Source organism: Coregonus clupeaformis, chromosome 35 (assembly GCF_020615455.1).
Source record: "Coregonus clupeaformis isolate EN_2021a chromosome 35, ASM2061545v1, whole genome shotgun sequence".
Classification (NCBI taxonomy): Eukaryota; Metazoa; Chordata; class Actinopteri; order Salmoniformes; family Salmonidae; genus Coregonus; species Coregonus clupeaformis.
Window position 1 is genome coordinate 2,712,665 of NC_059226.1, and position 24,081 is coordinate 2,736,745.

Below are 24,081 nucleotides of genomic sequence, written 5' to 3' on the forward strand. Positions count from 1 at the left end.
TGCTTTGTAGGTTAGCACTAAAACCTTGAAATCAGCCCTTAACAGGAAGCCAGTGTAGAGAGGATGGCACTGGAGTAATATGATACTTTTTTGGGGTTCTAGTCAAGATTCTAGCAGCCATATTTAGCACTAACTGAAGTTTATTTAGTACTTTTTGCGGGTAGCCGGAGAGTAGGGCATTGCAGTAGTCTAATCTAATCTAGAAGTGACAAAAGCATGGATTAGCTTTTCTGCATCCTCTCTATCTTTCTTTATCTTTCGCTGTCTTTTTACCTCTATCCACCTCTCTCTATTTCTCTGTCTTTCTCTCTCTTCCTCTATCTCGGGCCTCTTTGGCCTTATTATTGAAGAGCTGAGACAAGGGCAGAAGATTAGGACCAGTACGGAGAAAAAAGTATGAAATGTATGCACTCACGACTGTAAGTCGCTCCAATAAACTGATGGGTTTATTGGTGTTAAAATACACCAGTTATGCTATTTTGGACCACCAGGCTGCTGATTTCATGCAACCTGTCGTTTTTGTGTTTATACTTTTTCATAACGACAACGACAAGTTTGATGTCGGACGACAACTGTATACAGACGTGTCGATAGGCATAGTATAAACCAGTCTTTAGTCTTGAAATCTTTGGTTGTTTAGTACACTACCCTACTCACTATGTTTAGCACATGGCCTCACGTGAATCCTTAAAGAGATGGGTGGGACTAAGGCTTAAGAGGGTGTGAACGATGCTGAATGGGTGTAGACAAAGAAGAGCTCTCCAGTACGTGTACCAAAACATTCAAGGGCCATTTTCTCAAAAGTGGGGTTACAAGTTTACCAAGTTTGAAAGCAGAATTACTTTCCCATTGTTCCTCAACTGTAGTGTATGATATACCATTTTCTAGCTCTGAGTCTCTTCAAATTTTGCTACATAAGATCGAACCGGTCGGTCAATCCAAGATTCTAGCAGCCGTATTTAGCACTAACTGACGTTTATTTAGAGCATTGCAGTAGTCTAATCTAATCTAGAAGTGACAAAAGCATGGATTAGCTTTTCTGCATCTTCTCCATCCTCTTTCTATCTTTCTTTATCTCTTGCTGTCTTTCTTTCTCTCTCTTCCTCTCTCTCTCGGTCCTCTGTGGCCTTATTATTGAAGAGCTGAGATGGAGGTAGAAGATTAGATAAAGGGAGAAGTACTCTTACATCAATATGAAAATCTCTCTCGCTCCCATGACTTCCCATGATCTCAACCAGATGTTGTCAGACGGGGAGAGACTGGGAAGCAATCTTTTAGTGGCACTTTCACATCTGTTGTGTCACCCCCGTCCATGAGCAACCCTTACAGCCTACTAGTGAAAGGTGATACCTAGTCAGTTGCACAACTGAATGCATTCAACCGAAATGTGTCTTCCGCATTTAACCCAACCCCTCTGAATTATTAGGCACTAACCTTGTGGCCTGGCTCGAATTGCTGGCGCGTAGAGCCTGGTAACAGTGTGGGACTGTTTGGGACTTGGGGGGGGGGTTGATTTACTGAGTGACATTCTGAGCGAATCACACGACTGAGGCATGGGTCCAAATCGAGGTGGAAAAGTGTTTGCTATGGTGCACCATGGAAATAATTCCCCATAACCCGAGGTAGTAGGAACATATCGACTTTCATTCTAATAGCTAGCCAGCATAACTCTGCTAGCTGTCCTGTAACATATGGTAGAGCATGGCGTTTGCAACGCCAGGGTTGTGGGTTCGATAAAATAATGTATGCACTAACTTTAAGTCGCTCTGGATAAGAGCGTCTGCTAAATGACTAAAATGTAAATATGATGTGCACTGTCTTTAAATAGAAAAAGTAAGGACACGCCATCAAAGGCGTGGTTGTACAGAACGCTATCCCATTAAAAAGTACAAGCACAGTATTTTCTGTACCAATGGCAATGATGCAGAACGCTACGACTATTGTAAAGCACTGGAGGAGATTGTTGGACCCATCTCTGTGGGAGATGGCTTGCCACTGGCAGTTTGAGAAAAGTGTCGAACTCTTCTTAGAAGATACTACAAAAGCAGCTGTGAATTGGCAAGAATAGGCTGTTTATTTTGAGAAAGAAAATATCTGTGTTGCACAAGCTAACCCAGTTCTCTTTGTTTCACACGAACACATTTACATTTACTTTTAAGTCATTTAGCAGACGCTCTTATCCAGAGCGACTTACAAATTGGTGCATTGAATTTAGGATAGCCAGTGGGACAACCACCCTTTTTTCCCCTTCTTTTTTTATGGGGGGTTGGGGGAGGGGGTAAGAAGGATTACTGTAATACTATTCCAGTTATTCCTTAAAGAGGTAGGGTTTCAAGTGTCTCCGGAAGGTGGTCAGTGACTCCGCTGTCCTGGCGTCGTGGGGGAGCTTGTTCCACCATTGGGGTGCCAGAGCAGCGAATAGCTTTGACTGGGCTGAGCGGGAACCGTGCTTCCGTAGAGGTAGGGGGGCTAGCAGGCCAGAGGTGGATGAACGTAGTGCCCTCGTTTGGGTGTAGGGTCTGATCTGAGCCTGAAGGTAAGGAGGTGCCGTTCCCCTCACAGCTCCGTATGCCAGCACCATGGTTTTCTAGTAGATGCGAGCTTCAACTGGAAGCCAGTGGAGTGTGCGGAGGAGCGGGGTGACATGAGAGAACTTGGGAAGGTTGAACACCAGACGGGCTGCAGCGTTCTGGATAAGTTGTAGGGGTTTAACAAAAACAAAAACAATACTGGCCCCCGGATACAGCACACTTACGGGGAGGTTCTAAGGGTTATGCTAGATGGGGATGGACAGAGATCAGCCAATTAAAACCAGCCGTTGTTTCGTCCGCTCCTGCCATAGGCTTCCAGTCAAGTCCAGTTCTGAGGCGCTTGGAAACCAGACGGTTCGACAGGGAGAGATTAACTAGGCACAAGATCTGAAAGGATTGTCTGGCCAGTGACCAAGATGAAGAATAACTAAAAATGAACAATCTTGAAAGTGTTTCTCTCTCATTTTCTCTCTCTCGCTCGCTCTCATTCTCGCTCTCATTCTCGCTCTCATTCTCGCTCTCATTCTCGCTCTCATTCTCGCTCTCATTCTCTCTCTCTCTCTCTCTCTCTCTCTCTCTCTCTCTCTCTCTCTCTCTCTCTCTCTCTCTCTCTCTCTCTCTCTCTCTCTCTCTCTCCATGTCTTTCCTCTCTCCATCTCTCTCTCCTCAGGTTCAGGAGCAGGTGTCCATCTCTCTGTCTGTGGCACAGGCCCTAGCTGACGATGTGGACTGTCATGTCTTCCCCTTCAGGGACTTTGGGAAGGGACGCATCAAGAAGCTGAAGATCAGCCCAGACGCCTTCATTCAGTTGGCTCTGCAGCTAGCTTACTACAGGGTGAGTTAAAGGGAATGTCCTTCACTCAGTTGGCTCTGAAGCTAGCTTCAGTGCCGTGCACAGACGCTGGTGGGGACGCTGGTGCTCTTGGGGGAGGGGGTAGTTTCTGAGATTCAAGAGCATATGAAATTAGCTAGTTTGATGTGCAATTCGTTACATTTAAAATTAAAACAAAACATTTTATGAGACTTAAAATAACATTACAAAGTATTTCATTAAATTGTCAAATCCACCAGGCTACGAGGGCACTTTTTCATCGGAGGGCAAAAGGGCAGGTGCCCAGACACTGATTGAGCTCTATCTGTGCACGTGCCTGAATAGCTTACTACAGGGTGAGTTAAAGGGGATGTCCTTCATTCAGCTGGCTCTGCAGCTAGTTTACGACAGGGTAAGCAGGACATTCAAGATCCAAGATGGCGTAGCAGTGCGGTCGTGTACTCTGTTGTGTGTCCTGTAAATAGCCTTTTTTTTTTTTTTTTGTCTTTTGTTGTATATATTCCCCTATCACACTTTTCATCCTTCTACTAAATATACTTCCTGCAACCCGCCTCACTCAATGTGGAACGGATTCTGTTATTTACTTACCTTTTATCTAGAATCTCCAGTTGAAACTAGCTAGCCAGCTAACTAGATGCTTGCTATTAGCCACCATTAGCGGTTTTCACCCAGAACATCAGATTTTCTGCCAGAATAACTGAATCACTGGACCTTAACACCGGATCGCAACCAGCTAGCCGCAACCGAATGGATGTTGCTGTTGGCTAATCACCACTGCACCCCGAAGCAAGCACCAGTTAGCCTTGAGTTAGCCTCGAGCCAGGCCCATATCCCGGCTATCTACCTCTCTGTCTACCGGACGGGAGTAGCCAGCTAACTAGCTACTTGCTATTAGCCACCGTTAGCAGGGTTTTTTCACCATTGTCCTTGGCCTGCACTACCTACCAACCAGCTTTAGCCTGGATTATTATCGGCCAGTCTGCACAGCGTGTTATCGACTCAGAACATATCGGATTCTCTGCCGGAATCACTGAATCACTGGACCTTTTAACACCGGATCATCACAACTAGCTAACTGCAACCGAATGGATGTTGTGGTTGGCTAATCAGCTTGAGCTAGCCTTGAGTCAGGCCCATCTCCCGGCTAGCTACCTCTCTGTCAACCGGACGGGACCTCCTAGTGTCGACACAGAGCTCCGCCGATCCATCACGACTGGTCTGCCGACGTAATCGTCTGTGGTTCAACAGGCTTCCCGTTGCGACGACCACGAAGATCCATCTGCTAGCCCCGGCCCGCTAGCACACGCAATTCAACAGCCGTGCTTCCTGATCACCTGTGCTGTAGCACCAATTCGAACTGCTCTCGGACTCTCATTGCTGTTCACTGGACCTTATGATCACTCAGCTGCACAGCTGATGCCTGCTGGACTGATCCTTTACACGGTACCCTGTCCTGTTTATTCTGTTTAGCCTCAGCCCAAACTTTCATTGCCATTACCAGTTGTTGTCTTAGCTCTCTCGAATAACACCTGTGATCGCTTTATGCCTCTCTCCCATGTCAATTTGCCTTGCCTATTGCTGTTCCAGTTAGTTCTTATTATACAATTTCACTGTAGAGCCCCAAGTCCCTCTCAAACTGCCTCAAATAGCTCCTTTGTTCCACCCCCAATACACGCGGAGACCGGCTCAATCGGTGCCTCCAGTGATGCTATCTCTTTCATTGTTACCTAACGCTTAGGTTTACCTCCACTGTACTCATATCCTTGTCTGTACATAATGCCCTGAATCTATTCTACAACGCCTGGAAATCTGCCCCCTTTATTCTCTGTACCCAACGCACTAGAAGACCAGTTCTTAAAACCTTTAGCCGTATCCTTATTCTAGTCCTCCTCTGTTCCTCTGGTGATGTAGAGGTTAACCCAGGCCCTGCAGCCCCCAGTATCATTCCTACTCCCCAGGCGCTATCATTTGTTGACTTCTGTAACCGTAAAAGCCTTGGCTTTTTGCATGTTAACATCAGAAGCCTCCTTCCTAAGTTTGAGTTATTCACTGCATTAGCATACTCCGCCAACCATGAGCAGTGTTTGAATCCTGGCTTAGGAAGGCCACCAAAAATTCAGAAATGTCCATCCCCAACTACAACATTTTCCGTCTAGGTAGAACTGCCAAACGGGGTGGAGATGCAATCTACTGTAGAGAGAGCCTGCAGAGCTCTATCATACTATCCAGGTCTGTGCCCAAACAGTTTGAGCTCCTACTTCTAAAAATCCACCTTTCCAGAAATAAGTCTCTCACTGTTGCCGCTTGCTACAGACCCCCCTCAGCCCCCAGCTGAGCCCTGGACACCATATGTGAATTGATTGCCCCCCATCTATCCTCAGAGTTTGTACTGCTTGGTGACCTAAACTGGGATATGCTTAACACCCCGGCCATCCTACAATCCAAACTAGATGCCCTCAATCTCACACAAATTATCAAGGAACCTACTAGGTACAACCCTAAATCTGTAAACATGGGCAACCTCATAGATATCATCCTGACAAATTTACCCTCTAAATACACCTCCGCTGTCTTCAACCAGGATCTCAGCGATCACTGCCTTATTGCCTGCGTCAGTAATGGGTCCGCGGTCAAACGACCACCCCTCATCACTGTCAAACGCTCCCTAAAACACTTTAGCGAGCAGACCTTCATAATTGACCTGGCCCAGGTATCCTGGATGGATATCGATCTCATTCCATCAGGAGAGGATGCCTGGTTGTTCTTTATATGTTCTTTAAAAGTGCTTTCCTCTCAATCTTAAATAAGCATGCACCTCCTCCCAGCAGCCAACTGCACTGAGGCTAGGAAACACTATCACCACTGAAAAACTACAATAATCGAGAATTTCAACAAGCATTTTGCTACGGCTGGCCATGCTTTCCACCTGGCTACCACTACCCCGGCTACCAGCTCTGCACCCTCCGCTGCAACTTGCCCATGCCCCACCCCCCGCTTCTCCTTCACACAAATTCAGAAAGCTGATGTTCTGAAAGAGCTGCAAAATCTGGACCCCTACAAATCATCTGAGCTAGACAATCTGGACCCTTTCTTTCAAAAAATTGTCGCAACCCCTATTACTAGCCGGTTTCCGAGCTGGTCATGGGTGCACCTCAGCCACGCTCAAGGTCCTAAACGATATTATAACCGCAAGCGATAATAGACAGTATTGTGCAGCCGTCTTCATCGACCTGGCCAAGGCTTTCGACTCTGTCAACCACCGCATTCTTATTGGCAGACTAAATAGCCTTGGTTTCTCAAATGACTGCCTCGCCTGGTTCACCAACTACTTCTCAGATAGAGTTCAATGTGTCAAATCGGAGGGCCTGTTGTCTGGACCTATGGCATTCTCTATGGGGGTGCCACAGGGTTCAATTCTCGGGCCAACTCTTTTCTCTGTGTATATCAATGATGTCGCTCTTGCTGCTGGTGACTCTCAGATCCACCTCTACGCAGACGACACCATTTTGTATACATCTGGCCCTTCATTGGACACTGTGTTAACAAACCTCCAAATGAGCTTCAATGCCATACAATACTTCTTCTGTAGCCTCCAACTGCTCTTAAACACTAGTAAAACTAAATGCATGCTCTTCAATCGAACGCTGCTGGAACCCACCCGACTAGAATCACTACTCTCGGCGGGTCTGACCTTGAGTATGTGGACAACTAAAAATACCTAGGTGTCTGGTTAGACTGTAAACTATCCTTCCAGACTCACATTAATCATCTCCAATCGAAAGTTAAATCTAGAACCGGCTTCCTATTTCGCAACAAAGCCTCCTTCACTCATGCTGCCAAACATGCCCTCGTTAAACTGACTATCCTACCAATCCTTGACTTCGGCGATGTCATTTACAAAATAGACTCCAACACTCTACTCAGCAAATTGGATGTAGTATATCACAGTGCCATCCGTTTTGTCACCAAAGCCCCATATACTACCCACCACTGTGACCTGTACGCTCTTGTTGGCTGGTCCTCACTACATATTCGTCGCCAAACCCCACTGGCTCCAGGTCATCTATAAATCACTGCTAGGAAAATCCCTGCCTTATCTTAGCTCATTGGTCACCATAGTAGTATGCACTCCAGCATGTATATCTCACTGGTCATCCCCAAAGCCAACACCTCCTTTGGCCGCCATTCCTTCCAGTTCTCTGCTGCCAATGACTGGAACGAACTGCAAAAATCTCTGAAGCTGGAGACTCTTATCTCCCTCAATAACTTTAAGCATCAGTTGTCAGAGCACCTTACCGATCACTGCACCTGTACACAGCCCATCTGAAATTAGCCCACCCAACTACCTCATCCCCATATTGTTATTTATTTTGCTCATTTGCACCCCAGCATCTCTATTTGCACATCATCTCTTGCATATCTATCATTCCAGTGTTAATACTAATTGTGATTATTTTGCACTATAGCCTATTTATTGCCTTACCTCCATAACTTGCTACATTTGCACACACTGTATATATATTTTCTGTTGTATTTTTGACTTTATGTTTTGTTTTACCCCATATGTAACTCTGTGTTGTTGTTTTTATCGCACTGCTTTGCTTTATCTTGGCCAGGTCGCAGTTGTAAATGAGAACTTGTTCTCAACTGGCTTACCTGGTTAAATAAATGTGAAATAAAAATAAATAAATAAACATTCCTAGAACATAAACTCAGCAAAAAATGAAACGTCCCTTTTTCAGGACCCTGTCTTTGAAAGATAATTCGTAAAAATCCAAATAACTTCACAGATCTTCATTGTAAAGGGTTTAAACACTGTTTCCCATGCTTGTTCAATGAACCATAAACAATTAATGAACATGCACCTGTGGAACAGTCGTTAAGACACTAACAGCTTACAGACGGTAGGCAATTAAGGTCACAGTTATGAAAACTGAGGACACTAAAGAGAAAGATGCCCAGGGTCCCTGCTCATCTGTGTGAACGTGCCTTAGGCATGCTGCAAGGAGGCATGAGGACTGAAGATGTGGCCAGGGCAATAAATTGCAATGTCCGTACTGTGAGACGCCTAAGACGGCGCTACAGGGAGACAGGACGGACAGCTGATCGTCTTCGCAGTGGCAGACCACGTGTAACAAGACCTGCACAGGATCTGTACATCCGAACATCACACCTGCGGGACAGGTACAGGATGTCCACAACTGCCCAAGTTACACCAGGAACGCACAATCCCTCCATCAGTGCTCAGACTGTCCGCAATAGGCTGAGAGAGGCTGGACTGAGGGCTTGTAGGCCTGTTGTAAGGCAGGTCCTCACCAGACATCACCGGCAACAACGTTGCCTATGGGCACAAACCCACCGTCGCTGGACCAGACAGGACTGGAAAAAGTGCTCTTTATTGACAAGTCGCAGTTTTGTCTTACCAGGGGTGATGGTCGGATTCGCGTTTATCGTCGAAGGAATGAGCGTTACACCAAGTCCTGTACTCTGGAGCGGGATCGATTTGGAGGTGGAGGGTCCGTCATGGTCTGGGTCGGTGTGTCACAGCATCATAGAACTGAGCTTGTTGTCATTGCAGGCAATCTCAACGCTGTGCATTACAGGGAAGACATCCTCCTCCCTCATGTGGTACCCTTCCTGCAGGCTCATCCTGACATGATCCTCCAGCATGACAATGCCACCAGCCATACTGCTCGTTATGTGCGTGATTTCCTGCAAGAGAGGAATGTCAGTGTTCTGCCATGGCCAGCGAAGAGCCCGGATCTCAATCCCATTGAAGCACGTCTGGGACCTGTTGGATTGGAGGGTGAGGGCTATGGCCATTCCCCGCAGAAATGTCCGGGAACTTAAAGGTGCCTTGGTGGAAGAGTGGGGAAACATCTCACAACAAGAACTGGCAAATCTGGTGCAGTCCATGAGGAGGAGATGCTATGCAGTACTTAATGCAGCTGGAGGCCACACCAGATACTGACTGTTACCTTTGATTTTGACCCCCGCCTTTGTTCAGGGCCACATTATTCAATTTCTGTTAGTCACATGTCTGTGGAACATGTTCAGTTTATGTCTCAGTTGTTGAATCTTGTTATGTTCATACAAATATTTACACATGTTAGGTTTGCTGAAAATAAATGCAGTTGACAGTGAGAGGATGTTTCTTTTTTTGCTGAGTTTATATACAACATTGAGAATACCCTCTACCCTATGGCTTGCCCTATTCATAGATTCCAAGTGACGTAACACAGCGTTGCAGCGCCATCTTTAGGACTCTGTCATCCATTGGGGTCCATTGTCTAAAACACACTGAATTAATCAACGCTAAAACAATACATCTGAAAATAATGTAGCTTTTTTAAATAATTATTTTATATTAAAACATACAATCTACTTGCAGTGAAGCCGCTCAACATTTACATTACATTCAGTAATCTAACAGACTCACATCCAAAGCGACCCACAGATGCAACCTGGGTCAACGCCCTGCTCAAGGGCACGTCGACAGATCTCCCACAAGTTGAAAAACGGGGACCCAAACCAGCGACCTATCAGCCACCGGCCCAAGCTCGCAACCGCCAGGCCACCAGCACTCCCCCACACAGTTCCCCGAGAGCTGCCCCTCAATCATCCAAGTTTTTTCATAATAAAATGAAATAATTCCATTCTCCAACCCCAAGATATATGCATGTGTACATGCGTACAAACACCTGCGCGGCATCAGCCTCAGGCAAACATGCATTAGATTTAACAACGTTGCCCCTCAGTGTCATTCAAGCTTACTTTCTGTATTTTGTATTTTGACTGTATTTTTGACTTTTAAAATAGTTTAAATTTTTTGATGAGCAAGTCTTAGTCGTACCATGTTACATCTAACTTAGAGTTTTTGTGCACCAATGAGCAGTATTTAAGAAGTTTGACAATGTCACGAAAGCTAGCATGATTTGTCCAACATTAGCTAACTAGCGTTAGCTAAGCTAGCTAGTTAGCTAGCTAGCTAGCTGAGCCAGCCAGTCATACTTCATGTGAAACTAAATGGATGCTGCTAACCAGCTAACCCAGTGCATCACACACAATGTTGAATTCTTCCAACAAAAGCTAGCTAGCTTCTGTTGCTAAGTTAGTATATAGCTGACATTATTATGAGTTTTCACGAAGCAGCTGCCTGTTGCCGCGACTCAAGTGAGTCAATGCAGTAGCCTCCCATGAGCTGCTGCTGTGCACAGCTGATCAAAAGTAGCAATCGCGGAGAAACATGCTGATCTACAGACTGATTTCTGATCATTTAATTTAGGGGCAGCATGTCTACAACTTTAGGGTAAATGAAACAAGCTAAGCAGGCAGTTTGTCAGAAGAGGTAGAATTAGCTTGCTTAGTAGTAGCTAGTAGCTATGTCAGTAATGTCACATTCATGTTAGCTAGCTACTACAGTATGTGGGAGGGATTTTCTTGCTAATTTAAGTGCTGTGAAAAGCTCGCTAGGAGCGAGATATGGAGCACAACCGAGTATTTCAATCTTGTCAAGATATCTTGGTTTTCCAGGTGCAGTTAGATGGGAGATCTTGGCGTTACTTGCCGTCTTTGTGACCACACTAGTTGCGCCAGAATGTGCGGTCCTAAAGATGGCGGACTCAACAAAATTTAACAAAATGGAACTCAAAGTGAAGTCGCTGGTCCCTATGAATATTATCTAATCTAATACAGTTTTGGATTCCCCTGGCAAATGTTCAACTCTTTGAAAGACACATTCAGAATGCAGATGTGGATATTACCCAAGAATAAAGATTTCCTCCATCACACATACTGTTTCTCAAGCACATTCAAAAATACCTGTAGCTGATTTATTTGGCCGCTTTACATTCTTATTTATCTATTTTAATTTAATCTCTGAATTCCATGCATGCTTTGTCTTGGGTAAGTAGCTACATTTGCCTTCTGAATCCTTCTCTGCCAGCTTCCTACTAATACCACTTGACATGATATCTTCCCCAGTTCTCATTTTACATTTTACATTTTAGTCATTTAGCAGACTCTCTTATCCAGAGCGACTTACAGTTAGTGAATGCATACATTATTTTTTTATACTGGCCCCCCCGTGGGAATCAAACCCACAACCCTGGCGTTGCAAACGCCATGCTCTACCAACTGAGCTACACCCCTGCCGGCCATTCCCTCCCCTACCCTGGACGACGCTGGGCCAATTGTGCGCCGCCCCATGGGTCTCCCGGTCGCGGCCGGTTACGACAGAGCCTGGATTCGAACCAGGATCTCTAGTGGCACAGCTAGCACTGCGCTGCAGTGCCTTAGATCACTGCGCCACTCGGGGACTCCTATCCCCTCTCACTATTCAAATATGATGTCAAACTGTTAGGAATTTTTGGAAAGACCAGGGACTAGTTGAAGTCATGCCACTGGTGTCAGTGGCCTCTAGTAAAAGTCTCTTTAATTCCTTCTGACAAGGAAACGATAATTCCTCTCCTACTCTTACTGGTGTTTGTTTAAGAGGTTGCTAACATTACTAGACTGAATAAAATGTGTTATAATACAAGAACACTTTTAGTTATCTTGCAACTAGGAATGGAATTGGAGTAAGCTACCACATAAATTGGCTATTGCTGTATAAAAAAACGGTCATATAGTGCAGTATGCTGAGCTGTACAAAGTTTGTAATTACCGTCCATGAACAGTGAGAAGAATACTGATAATTTCAGCTAATTATACTGATAATGTTCCCTTCTCCTTTGTCTCCCAGGATCGTAAGACGTTCTGCCTCACTTACGAGGCCTCCATGACACGGCTGTTCCGAGAGGGGAGGACTGAGACTGTACGATCCTGCTCCAATGAGGGCTGTGCCTTTGTCAAAGCTGTGGAGAGCGGAGAGGTAGGTTTAATGACTGGGGTTGTTTTAACAGTGCTCGTAAGTTCTTCTAGAACCTTCCTAGTGGCTCAGTGAAAATAGGTTTCACAGGTTTTACTGTGTTATCGATGCTGAGTCGCGTTCACTTCGGAATGAATGTGTTCACACTTGATAGTGAAACGGATTTCACTCCAGTATGAATAAGGTAATTTAGGAAGAAACGGGTTTCACTCAAAGTGATTTGCATTCTTTCTTCAGACCAGGAATGACACTTTCGGCTGCAAGATTAATTGAATTCAAATTGAAATTGTGATATTGCCATGTGCAATATCCATATGTCAAGAGGTTGCAATATTAGCCTTTCTTTGACACTCCGTTAATGTGTGCTCAGCGATATGACGTTGCCACGAGCAGCACTGCAGATATTGACATGAGTGCGATGCAAGACTTTTCTCTCACACAGTCACACAAAGTATTTGCATGAGGGGTGTGCTTCATGCCAGTGTTTCCTCTGCAGTCATTTAACTGTGGCACTGCACAATCATTGCAGCCAATTCCCATTTGGCAGGTTACCCCATGTTACATTTTACATTTTAGTAATTTAGCAGACACTCTTATCCAGAGCGACTTACAGTTAGTGAGTGCATACATTTTTCATACTGGCCCCCCGTGGGAATCGAACCCACAACCCTGGCGTTGCAAACGCCATGCTCTACCAACTGAGCTACACGTGGCAATAAAACCTTGCCTGGAAATGCAAGACAGATGACTATAAGCACGATTAGCAGTCATACATTCTGTAGCACTCGATTGCTCCACATTGAACGGCCCACTTCTTTCAGACAAAAAATGCAGTAGTGCTGCTGTAGTAATAACAAAATAATACAAAAATAACTGCAAATATGATCACAAGAGGGGAAAAAACTAACACAAGTTCTGGTGCTGATAGGAACATGTTCTTTCCAAACTCTAAAAGATAGGACTACGAATACAACATTTATCAAATACTCCAAGTGCAAGATATGTCCACAGTCCACTATCTTACCTAGATATAAACAACTATGTTCTCAGAAATAAAAACTACTTCAGGCCAAACTGAGCCGCTTTGAACTTGTGGTCAAGTTCCTGGAGAATGTCAAGTTCGTGGCAGGGGTGTACTTCAAGTGTTTAAGTAACTATTGTTCACATTCACACTCAACCCAATCACTCTCACACACACACAAAAAAAAATTACAATATATTCGCATAGTGGTCCTAAGGTTACTAACAGTATAGCCTGTACGACCTACAAGGACCAGCCTAGAAACACATTTGGGCCATGGCTGCCCTAAAGACACAGGTAGTAACATCTGGACCAGGGATAAAGCACACCAACCACTGGTCCACCAGAAAAATAAGAGCCAAGCTATCAATAGGAAAATAAAAGGAAACCAAAAAGGAAACCGGAGGCATCAACTTTCACTGCATGACAAGCAGAAACATATTAAGCTTAAGGAGTCACTAGACTTTTAAAAACACAGTTCATAGATTTAGTACAAAGGTACTAAAATGTATTGTAAGTTTAACATCTGAGTAATGCATGACTTAAAAGTCACCCCTTCAAAATAAAAGCTTGTCTAAGATTACCCCAAAATATTCAGGTAAAGTCATGAGGAAAGCCAGCCAAAGCCTCGCGGGGGAAATGGACACACACGCACACACTCTTCAACCTCTATCTTGGAAATGCATATATTCAAGCATTAATACAAAAAAATATCCGTGAAGTATATACGCATGTTCTCTGAAAAAAAAACAAATAATGTATGAAAACATCCCTGCTATCATGTCTCTAAATACAACACTTCTACCAATAACTTGCTTCAGTCTAACAAGAGAAGTCATTTTTCCTCTTTCTTTTGGTTACCCTAACAGATAGGCCTACATTATATTCACTGTGTTTCCACAAGTTTTTTGGGACATACATTTCATCAATAGGATGCTAATTAGTCTAAAGTTTATATTTGGGATCTGGCTAAAGATAATGTCCAGTTAGCACAGCATGTAAACTCGGCAAAAAAAGAAACGTCCCTTTTTCAGGACCCTGTCTTTCAAAGATAATTCGTAAAAATCCAAATTACTTCACAGATCTTCATTGTAAAGGGTTTAAACACTGTTTCCCATGCTTGTTCAATGAACCATAAACAATTAAAGAACATGCACCTGTGGAACGGTCTTTAAGACACTAACAGCTTACAGACGGTAGGCAATTAAGGTCACAGTTATGAAAACTTAGGACACTAAAGAGGCCTTTCTACTGACTCTGAAAAACACCAAAAGAAAGATGCCCAGGGTCTCTGCTCATCTGTGTGAACGTGCCTTAGGCATGCTGCAAGGAGGCATGAGGACTGCAGATGTGGCCAGGGCAATAAATTGCAATGTCCGTACTGTGAGACGCTTAAGAAAGCGCTACAGGGAGACCGGACGGACAGCTGATCGTCCTCGCAGCGGCAGACCACGTGTAACAACGCCTGCACATGATTGGTACATCCGAACATCACACCTGCGGGACAGGTATAGGATGGCAACAACAACTACCCGAGTTACACCAGGAACGCACAATCCCTCCATCAGTGCTCAGACTGTCTGCAATAGGCTGAGAGAGGCTGGACTAAGGGCTTGTAGGCCTGTTGTGCTCTTCACTGACGAGTCGCAGTTTTGTCTCACCAGGGGTGATGGTCGGATTCGCGTTTATCGTCGAAGGAATGAGCGTTACACCGAGGCCTGTACTCTGGAGCGGGATCGATTTGGAGGTGGAGTGTCCGTCATGGTCTGGGTCGGTGTGTCACAGCATCATCGGACTGAGCTTGTTGTCATTGCAGGCAATCTCAACGCTGTGCGTTACAGGGAAAACATCCTCCTCCCTCATGTGGTACCCATCCTGCAGGCTCATCCTGACTGACCCTCCAGCATGACAATGCCACCAGCCATACTGCTCATTCTGTGCGTGATTTCCTGCAAGAGAGGAATGTCAGTGTTCTGCCATGGCCAGCGAAGAGCCCGGATCTCAATCCCATTGAGCATGTCTGGGACCTGTTGGATCGGAGGGTGAGGGCTAGGGCCATTCCCCCCGAAATGTCTGGGAACTTGCAGGTGCCTTGGTGGAAGAGTGGGGTACCATCTCACAGCAAGAACTGGCAAATCTGGTGCAGTCCATGAGGAGGAGATATGCAGTACTTAATGCAGCTGGTGGCCACACCAGATACTGACTGTTACTTTGACCCCCCCTTTGTTCAGGGACACATTATTCCATTTCTGTTTGTCACATGTCTGTGGAACCTATTCAGTTTGTCTCAGTTGTTGAATTTTTTTATGTTCATACAAATATTTACACATGTTAAGTTTACTGGAAATAAACGCAATGAGTTCCTTTTTTTGCTGAGTTTATTAAGTCCTATTAGCTCATTTTAGAAGTGTTGTTCTCTACCTTGACACTTTTCGCATGGAGCTATCAAGTTTTCACCCAAGTGTTTGAAAATCACTAGTCATAATCTGAATTGCAATATATAGCTCCAGGTTTATGGCAGATTTGTTCATACCTGATGGATAACTGCACTTAACTCCATTATCTACACCTCACAGAGTTAAACTACTATAAATCCTTAATCGGAATATTCTCAACTAAAGAGAGAAAATAGTCTCCAACATAAATTAACATAAACACATTCAAATAATGAGGATCAACTCTATAATAATCGCCCAGCCTAGCAGAACGAGTTTCACTCCATAAATACTTACATTAACCTCTTAAGGGGGTTTCACTCTCATATTACGTTTTTATTTTATTTCTTTGAGTAACCTCTTTCGCCCCACTACTATCATCAACTGTAATCATAATTAATCCTATCTCGCTTCTGACAGACAGGTTATCTTATTACAGGGGCCGGAGCACTGCAGGCGGCTGTTCCGATTGGCTGCAGAGAAGCACCAGAACCTCTACCGATTGGCCATGACAGGGTCCGGCATTGACAGGCACCTCTTCTGCCTGTACGTGGTGTCTAAATACCTGGGGGTGGAGTCACCATTCCTAACAGAGGTAGGTGCTAACATGGCTAACATGCTAGCAAGAACAGTATCCCCCTTCCCAGCACACCCCCATTTTCTGTAAACAAATCTGTGCACAAAGATGCAATTCGTTAACTTCAGTTGCGGTGCATGGGTACATTTACTTTTGAAGAAAAATACCCTTTATTATAAAGCCATAATTGGCATTTTTTGAATTTCCACACATGGGGAAATGTTTATAGCAGGTATGGTAGAACAATTACAAGATTATGTTTAATACTATTTATGCATTGAATGGTTGTTTTATGCAATGGAATAGGGTTCTTAGAACTCTCTCATCTGTGTCTGTGTGAACTCAGTTGAGCTTGGGCTTGCAATTGATTTATGATGGCTTGGTGATAAAGGTGATACAACCAACAGCCACATTCCATTCTATGATTAGTGGTGCATGTGAGGGAGATGTCTCCGGTCTGACTGAGCCTGCATTCCATAGAATGAGTTGGTGTTTGTGTACTATGGGGTACCAGGGAGGAGATGGCTCGGGTATGGATAATGATGAGAGGAACCTCGTCTTGGGGGCCAAACCCTGGTTTCCATACAATGAGAACAATCTTCACAGCAAATGCTATCTGGCTGGGGGATATAATTTTTATCATATACCAAGCCTCACCTTTTGACCCAATCCACACATCTGCTGTTTGTCATGTAGACTAAGAGGGTGTATCTTTGCTATGAAAGATCTTTGTATTCTTTGTATGTCGGAGCTCTCGGCCCAACACTCAAGAGTGTTGGGTCGACCAGCCTCATTATTGCAGAGCACTCACTCTATTCACTTGTGTGTGTGGTGTGACCTGCTCCCTTATTAGTACGTTGTGAATAAAGTAATATCCTAATTGACCTTGTCTCTCCTCATTATTGATTAGAATTTCCACGACACAAGGCCCCCAAAAAATTGGCCTATGATAAAATCATTTAATGCAATTCTACATCATTTACATGACAGAAGACATTATTAGCATAATGTTTATGGCAAGAACAGCTCAAATAAGGAAAGAAGAACTACAGTCCATCATTACTTTAAGACATGAAGGTCAGTCAATACGGAACATTTCAAGAACTTTGAAAGTTTCTTCAAGTTCTGTCGCAAAATCCATCAAGCGCTATGATGAAACTGGCTCTCATGAAAACCGCCACAGGAATGGAAGACCCAGAGTTACCTCTGCTGCAGAGGATAACTTCATTAGAGTTACTAGCCTCAGAAATTGCAGCCCAAATAAATGCTTCACAGAGTTCAAGTAACAGACACATCTCAACATCAACTGTTCAGAGGAGACTGTGAATCAGGCCTTCATGGTCGAATTGCTGTAAAGAAACCACTACTAAAGGACACCAATAAGAAGAAGAGACTTGCTTGGGCCAAGAAACACGAGCAATGGACATTAGACCGGTGGAAATGTGTCTTTTGATCTGGAGTCCAAATTTGAGATTTCTGGTTCCAACCGCCGTGTCTTTGTGAGACGCGGTGTGGGTGAACGGATGATCTCCGCATGTGTAGTTCCCACCGTAAAGCATGGAGGAGGAGGTGTTATGGTATGGGGGTGCTTTGTTGGTGACACTGTCAGTGATTTATTTAGAAACTTAACCAGCATGGCTACCACAGCATTCTGCAGCGATACGCCATCCCATCTGGTTTGGGCTTAGTGGGACTATCATTTGTGTTTCAAAAGGACAATGACCCAACACACCTCCAGGCTGTGTAAGGGCTATTTTACCAAGAAGGAGAGTGATGGAGTGCTGCATCAGATGGCCTGGCCTCCACAATCCCCCGACCTCAACCAAATTAAGATGGTTTGGGATGAGTCGGACCGCAGAGTGAAGGAAAAGCAGCCAACAAGTGCTCAGCATATGTAGAAACTCCTTCAAGACTGTTGGAAAAGCATTCCAGGTGAAGCTGGTTGAGAGAATGCCAAGAGTGTGCAAAGCTGTCATCAACGCAAAGGGTGGCTATTTGAAGAATCTCAAATATAACATGTATTTTGATATGTTTTTTTTTACTTTTTGGGTTACTACATGATTCCATATGTGTTATATCATAGTTTTGATGACTTTTATTCTTCATGGTAGAAAATAGTAAAAATAAAGAAAAACCTTGAATGAATAGGTGTGTCCAAACCTTTGACGGATAGTGTATAGTTTATATATATTTATATATATCAGTAATACAGAGGTGTAGTGTTGAGTTGTCTAACTGATCCTTCCATGTGTCTGTCCATCTAGGTGTTGTCGGAGCCCTGGCGTCTCTCCACCAGTCAGACTCCGGTTCAGCAGTTGGAGCTGTTTGACATGAAGAACCACCCAGACTTTATATCCCTGGGGGGAGGCTTCGGCCCTGTGAGTAAACACATAACTCAACTCAGGCACACACACACCTCTACCCAGACTTCAACTACCTGGGGGAGGCTTTGGGCCTGTGAGTACACACATCCTTTTGCTACTTTTCCCACTTCTTACCTCTGTTCCAGGTGGCAGACGATGGCTATGGAGTGTCGTACATTATCGTAGGAGAGGACATGATCAACTACCATGTATCCTGCAAGCACTCCTTCTCTGAGACGGTTAGTGTGTATTATACACTCGCATGTATTGGTGACAGATGTTATCGTGCATACAGCAAATGGAAACGTTGACAAGCGGTACATTTTGTCTCTCTTTACACGGACACAAATCATGCATGGCCAGCTGAACATTATGAATGTGCCCTTATAAAGACCCCCCCCCACCCCCCCTCATCTCCCTTTCTCCATCTATCTCCCTCCTTTCCTCCCTTCTATCTGTACAAGTCTTTAACCCCCCCATATAAATCAAGTCCAATCAAAATCTCTCTCTCTTCCTCTTCCTCTCTCTCCATCTTTTTAACTCTCCATTTTAAAAAAACAAGTCAAATCATTGTATCTCCTGTTTCTCTCTCTCAGGACTCACACCGGTTCGGGGCCCAGATCAGTCGGGCTCTACTGGACCTCCTCTCTGTGCTTACCCCAGCTAAGACTGAGAACCCACAGGCCCCGGACAAGAAACAGCAGTGAATAGGAAAACCTGCAAAATCGGCAGTGTATCAAATACTTGTTCTCCCCACTGTACATATATATATATACACATACATACACACACACACACACACATATACAGTGGGGAGAACAAGTATTTGATACACTGCCGATTTTGCAGGTTTTCCTACTTACAAAGCATGTAGAGGTCTGTAATTTTTATCATAGGTACACTTCAACCGTGAGAGACGGAATCTAAAACAAAAATCCAGAAAATCACATTGTATGATTTTTAAGTAATTAATTTGCATTTTATTGCATGACATAAGTATTTGATACATCAGAAAAGCAGAACTTAATATTTGGTACAGAAACCTTTGTTTGCAATTACAGAGATCATACGTTTCCTGTAGGTCTTGACCAGGTTTGCGCACACTGCAGCAGGGATTTTGGCCCACTCCTCCATACAGACCTCCTCCAGATCCTTCAGGTTTCGTGGCTGTCGCTGGGCAATATGGACTTTCAGCTCCCTCCAAAGATTTTCTATTGGGTTCAGGTCTGGAGACTGGCTAGGCCACTCCAGGACCTTGAGATGCTTCTTACGGAGCCACTCCTTAGTTGCCCTGGATGTGTGTTTCGGGTCGTTGTCATGCTGGAAGACCCAGCCACGACCCATCTTCAATGCTCTTACTGAGGGAAGGAGGTTGTTGGCCAAGATCTCGCGATACATGGCCCCATCCATCCTCCCCTCAATACGGTGCAGTCGTCCTGTCCCCTTTGCAGAAAAGCATCCCCAAAGAATGATGTTTCCACCTCCATGCTTCATGGTTGGGATGGTGTTCTTGGGGTTGTACTCATCCTTCTTCTTCCTCCAAACACGGCGAGTGGAGTTTAGACCAAAAGCTCTATTTTTGTCTCATCAGACCACATGACCTTCTCCCATTCCTCCTCTGGATCATCCAGATGGTCATTGGCAAACTTCAGACGGGCCTGGACATGCGCTGGCTTGAGCAGGGGGACCTTGCGTGCGCTGCAGGATTTTAATCCATGACGGCGTAGTGTGTTACTAATGGTTTTCTTTGAGACTGTCGTCCCAGCTCTCTTCAGGTCATTGACCAGGTCCTGCCATGTAGTTCTGGGCTGATCCCTCACGTTCCTCATGATCATTGATGCCCCATGAGGTGAGATCTTGCATGGAGCCTCAGACCGATGGTGATTGACCGTCATCTTGAACTTCTTCCATTTTCTAATAATTGCGCCAACAGTTGTTGCCTTCTCACCAAGCTGCTTGCCTATTGTCCTGTAGCCCATCCCAGCCTTGTACAGGTCTACAATTTTATCCCTTATGTCCTTACACAGCTCTCTGGTCTTGGCCATTGTGGAGAGGTTGGAGTCTGTTTGATTGAGTGTGTGGACAGGTGTCTTTTATACAGGTAACGAGTTCAAACAGGTGCAGTTAATACAGGTAATGAGTGGAGAACAAGAGGGCTTCTTAAAGAAAAACTAACAGGTCTGTGAGAGCCGGAATTCTTACTGGTTGGTAGGTGATCAAATACTTATGTCATGCAATAAAATGCAAATTAATTATTTAAAAATCATACAATGTGATTTTCTGGATTTTTGTTTTAGATTCCGTCTCTCACAGTTGAAGTGTACCTGTGATAAAAATTTCAGACCTCTACATGCTTTGTAAGTAGGAAAACCTGCAAATTCGGCAGTGTATCAAACACTTGTTCTCCCCACTGTATATACATACATGCATATATACATACATTCATAGACACACATATCCTTTTTAAAATTATATTTCCCTTCATTACTTTCCAACCCCACCACCCCTTCCCCAATTGAAGTAAACTAGTGAACAACAATGCGTAGGCCTCTACTTCCAGCCCATACATACTATATACATTTTATGGACACAGTCAAATTCTACAATAATTATATTTTGTTTGTTTTTACTCCTGAACTTCCTCCGATCATTTTCATGATGTCCATCTGGTTTTCTTCTTTATGCCATATTTTTCTAACTGTGCTCTTTCACAAAAGCTCTCAACCTATAACCTATATACTTTCTATTCTCATTGTTTCTACACATCGTCAATTGAAAATAAACATTTTTGCTAAAAGTATTATTATATTATTGATCGATTGACTATGACTTTTCAGATCACCCAGTAGTGCTATCTGCAAGGTTAGCTCCAGGTAAATATTGCAATCCTTTAGCCATTCCTGGACCTGTGTCTAAAAACAAGCTTCAAATGGACAGTACCAAAACAAATGATCTAATGATTCTGTCTCTTCGCAGCAAAATCTGCAGAGCTGGGAAGATTGTATCCCCCATATAAATAACATTCTATTGGTAGCAAGAATTTTATATAATAATTTTAATTGAACAATTCTAAGCATATTAATTGTTAACTATTAATATTAAACAAATCAGGCAAATATATGTATTCCCCAAATTCCCCTCTTTTGAGACTTCTAAAGTCTCAACAAAATCTAGGAATTTTTAAAACCCACCAGTGAAAACATAATGTCATACAAAGGTCAGTTGACTTTGCACTTGCATTATATATTTCTCAAACAGTAAGATTCAAAAGTTTCTACTCGAAATAAACAATATAAGTGTATCCTAACACACAAAAAATAATGCAGCTTTGTTTTAACCATAATATCTATTTAAGGCAGTTATCTTGCGATTGTATAAGCAATAACAGGGCATGCTGAGAATAGTGTCAACAGCTTTAGTTCACAGAAATCTTTACCCATGTCACAAGTAGTATAACAACGATGAAAAGGTTCAATATCTAATACATTAATTGCCGTGTCAACATCTTTAGTGATTAACATACTAATAACTTACTCAAATCAATAATTCAGTTTACAAATCATAATCAAAACCAAATTAATTATCCAAACCTGATTTAGAATGACAATTCTTAGTGATTCATTGGTCCTATCACTCAAAGTTAAATCCCTCAACTTAGCACACATCGACACTGGCGGAATGTACATTTATATTAACATACAGTATAATTATCCATAATTCTAGTATTAACTTCCTCATCAGGAGAATAACCACAGATCAGTATCTCAATGTATTCGTAGTCTAAATTACTATACATTTAGCAGTGTGTAGACCTCCTCAATCAACCTGATACCCCAAATAATGAATTACGGGCACAGTTGGCCAACCCCTTCCTTCCCCGGCACTCAATCTTCTGGCGTCTCTTCATTATGTTCTTCAGATAGCTTCATAGTTCAAAATGGATGGCCCATGATAATGTCCCAATTTCAATGTCTCACCTGAGCCGCCACCACCTCTACCCCCCATTCTGTCTTGTCCATTTGCCGACCAGTATACCAGCAACATGACAGATGTTTTGGAACGGATCTCTCTCCATGCTCACTCCACGTGGACTCCTGTCACACTCCCGAGAGAAAAGACATGAGAGAAAATAAGCAGTTAATTGCTTCAATTGGATGCTATAGACCGGTTGCTGGTAGAAGTGGTGCTGGCCAGGACAGTATTGAATGCCTTTGTTGCTCATCTTCAGCAGGTTTAGAGGGGTTTTGAGGTTTACACCGTTCTTGATCGAATTATCCCTGCTGTGCATCAAGACACCATCTGTAGTAACCTCGAGAGAGGAAAGATCAGAACAGTTTAGTTGAGTTCATTTCTGATTCAGGAAATCCAGATAAACATTGACTAGATGACAAATTATAATTTTTACCAATTATTCTTAATACCAATTTCTAATATACTCCCCTTATCACACTGTCGACTTCACCGCAGAGTCACAGGATCAGCAAGTTAGACCTACATTTCTGTTAGGGGGACTAGTCAAGGGTAGAGAAATCAATGGTAGGGAAGTCAGGTGAGTCTTGAAGGTCTGGAAGATCTTGAAGTTCTTGGAAGTACTCTGGTGTAGTGGTTTAGATGATACCAGATCGAGCTCCCCTCTATCCGTACAACCGTTGGTGTAGCCTGGGTGACAATGTATGGTCCCTTTGGCTCTGGACCTTCTTCCGTCACTAGGGTCTCGGGCTCAGGCAGAGTCTTTCTCAATTTATCAACATCGGTCTGTGGAGTGTGTCCTTCTGGCAGCGTACCAATAGGGAAGCTGAGAGTCACTGCTGCAAAGACACACAGACACAGACAGACACAAAAGAAAACAATGCTCCGCAGTGGCGGGGCCATCATCCTCCTCTGCGGTTGGAGCTCTCATACAGTGGGACACAAGGATCCAGGTATCTCTTTCTGCTACTTTCACTGCCATCGAGGTAGTTAGCAACACCTGGTACAGGCCCTCCACCTAGGGTCTTTCCAGCTCTTTCTTCTGTAATCTTTTACTGCCACAAAGTCTCCAGGGCGCAGACAATGCCCAGATTCTCCTGATAGGTTGGGCAGAGAAGCCTTCACCTGTGGTAAGAGTCTTAAGAACATTGTTAAGTGAGACACAGTATGCTACTGTACCATGTCTTCTTATCGGTCAGGAGAAGCATTGAGATTAGGAAGTGCCCACTCCTGCAGCCTGCCCCAGGCCACCAGTTTCAGAGACAGGCCCTCTCTGCACACAAAGTCTTCAGCCACAAATACATTTGCACATAGAACATTCCATCTAACCCATAACACATTAATTACTACTGCTCATATTCTTAATTCAATTTGCATATTTACCAAAAGGCCTCAGGGGACAGGTAATTCCCCCTTTGGACACATGACTCACATTGTGATTCATGTGCCCAAAAAACAAAACAAAACTGCCTGTTAAATCAAAA

At 43.9% G+C, this 24,081-nt stretch overlaps 1 protein-coding gene across 3 annotated transcripts in view; it reads left to right on the forward strand.

Moving 5' to 3' along the window:
* Positions 1–19,410, forward strand: part of LOC121550532 (carnitine O-palmitoyltransferase 1, liver isoform-like) — a 56,902-nt gene extending 37,492 nt beyond the window's left edge. For all 3 annotated transcript variants that reach the window (XM_045210749.1, XM_045210751.1, XM_045210750.1), the window contains exons 14-19: positions 3,202–3,366; positions 12,107–12,235; positions 16,128–16,283; positions 18,530–18,643; positions 18,775–18,867; positions 19,225–19,410. In XM_045210749.1, the coding sequence (XP_045066684.1) occupies positions 3,202–3,366; positions 12,107–12,235; positions 16,128–16,283; positions 18,530–18,643; positions 18,775–18,867; positions 19,225–19,335 (768 nt within the window). In that variant the 3' untranslated portion in view covers positions 19,336–19,410. The remainder of the gene's footprint in view (positions 1–3,201; positions 3,367–12,106; positions 12,236–16,127; positions 16,284–18,529; positions 18,644–18,774; positions 18,868–19,224) is intronic.
* Positions 19,411–24,081: the final 4,671 nt, after the last annotated feature.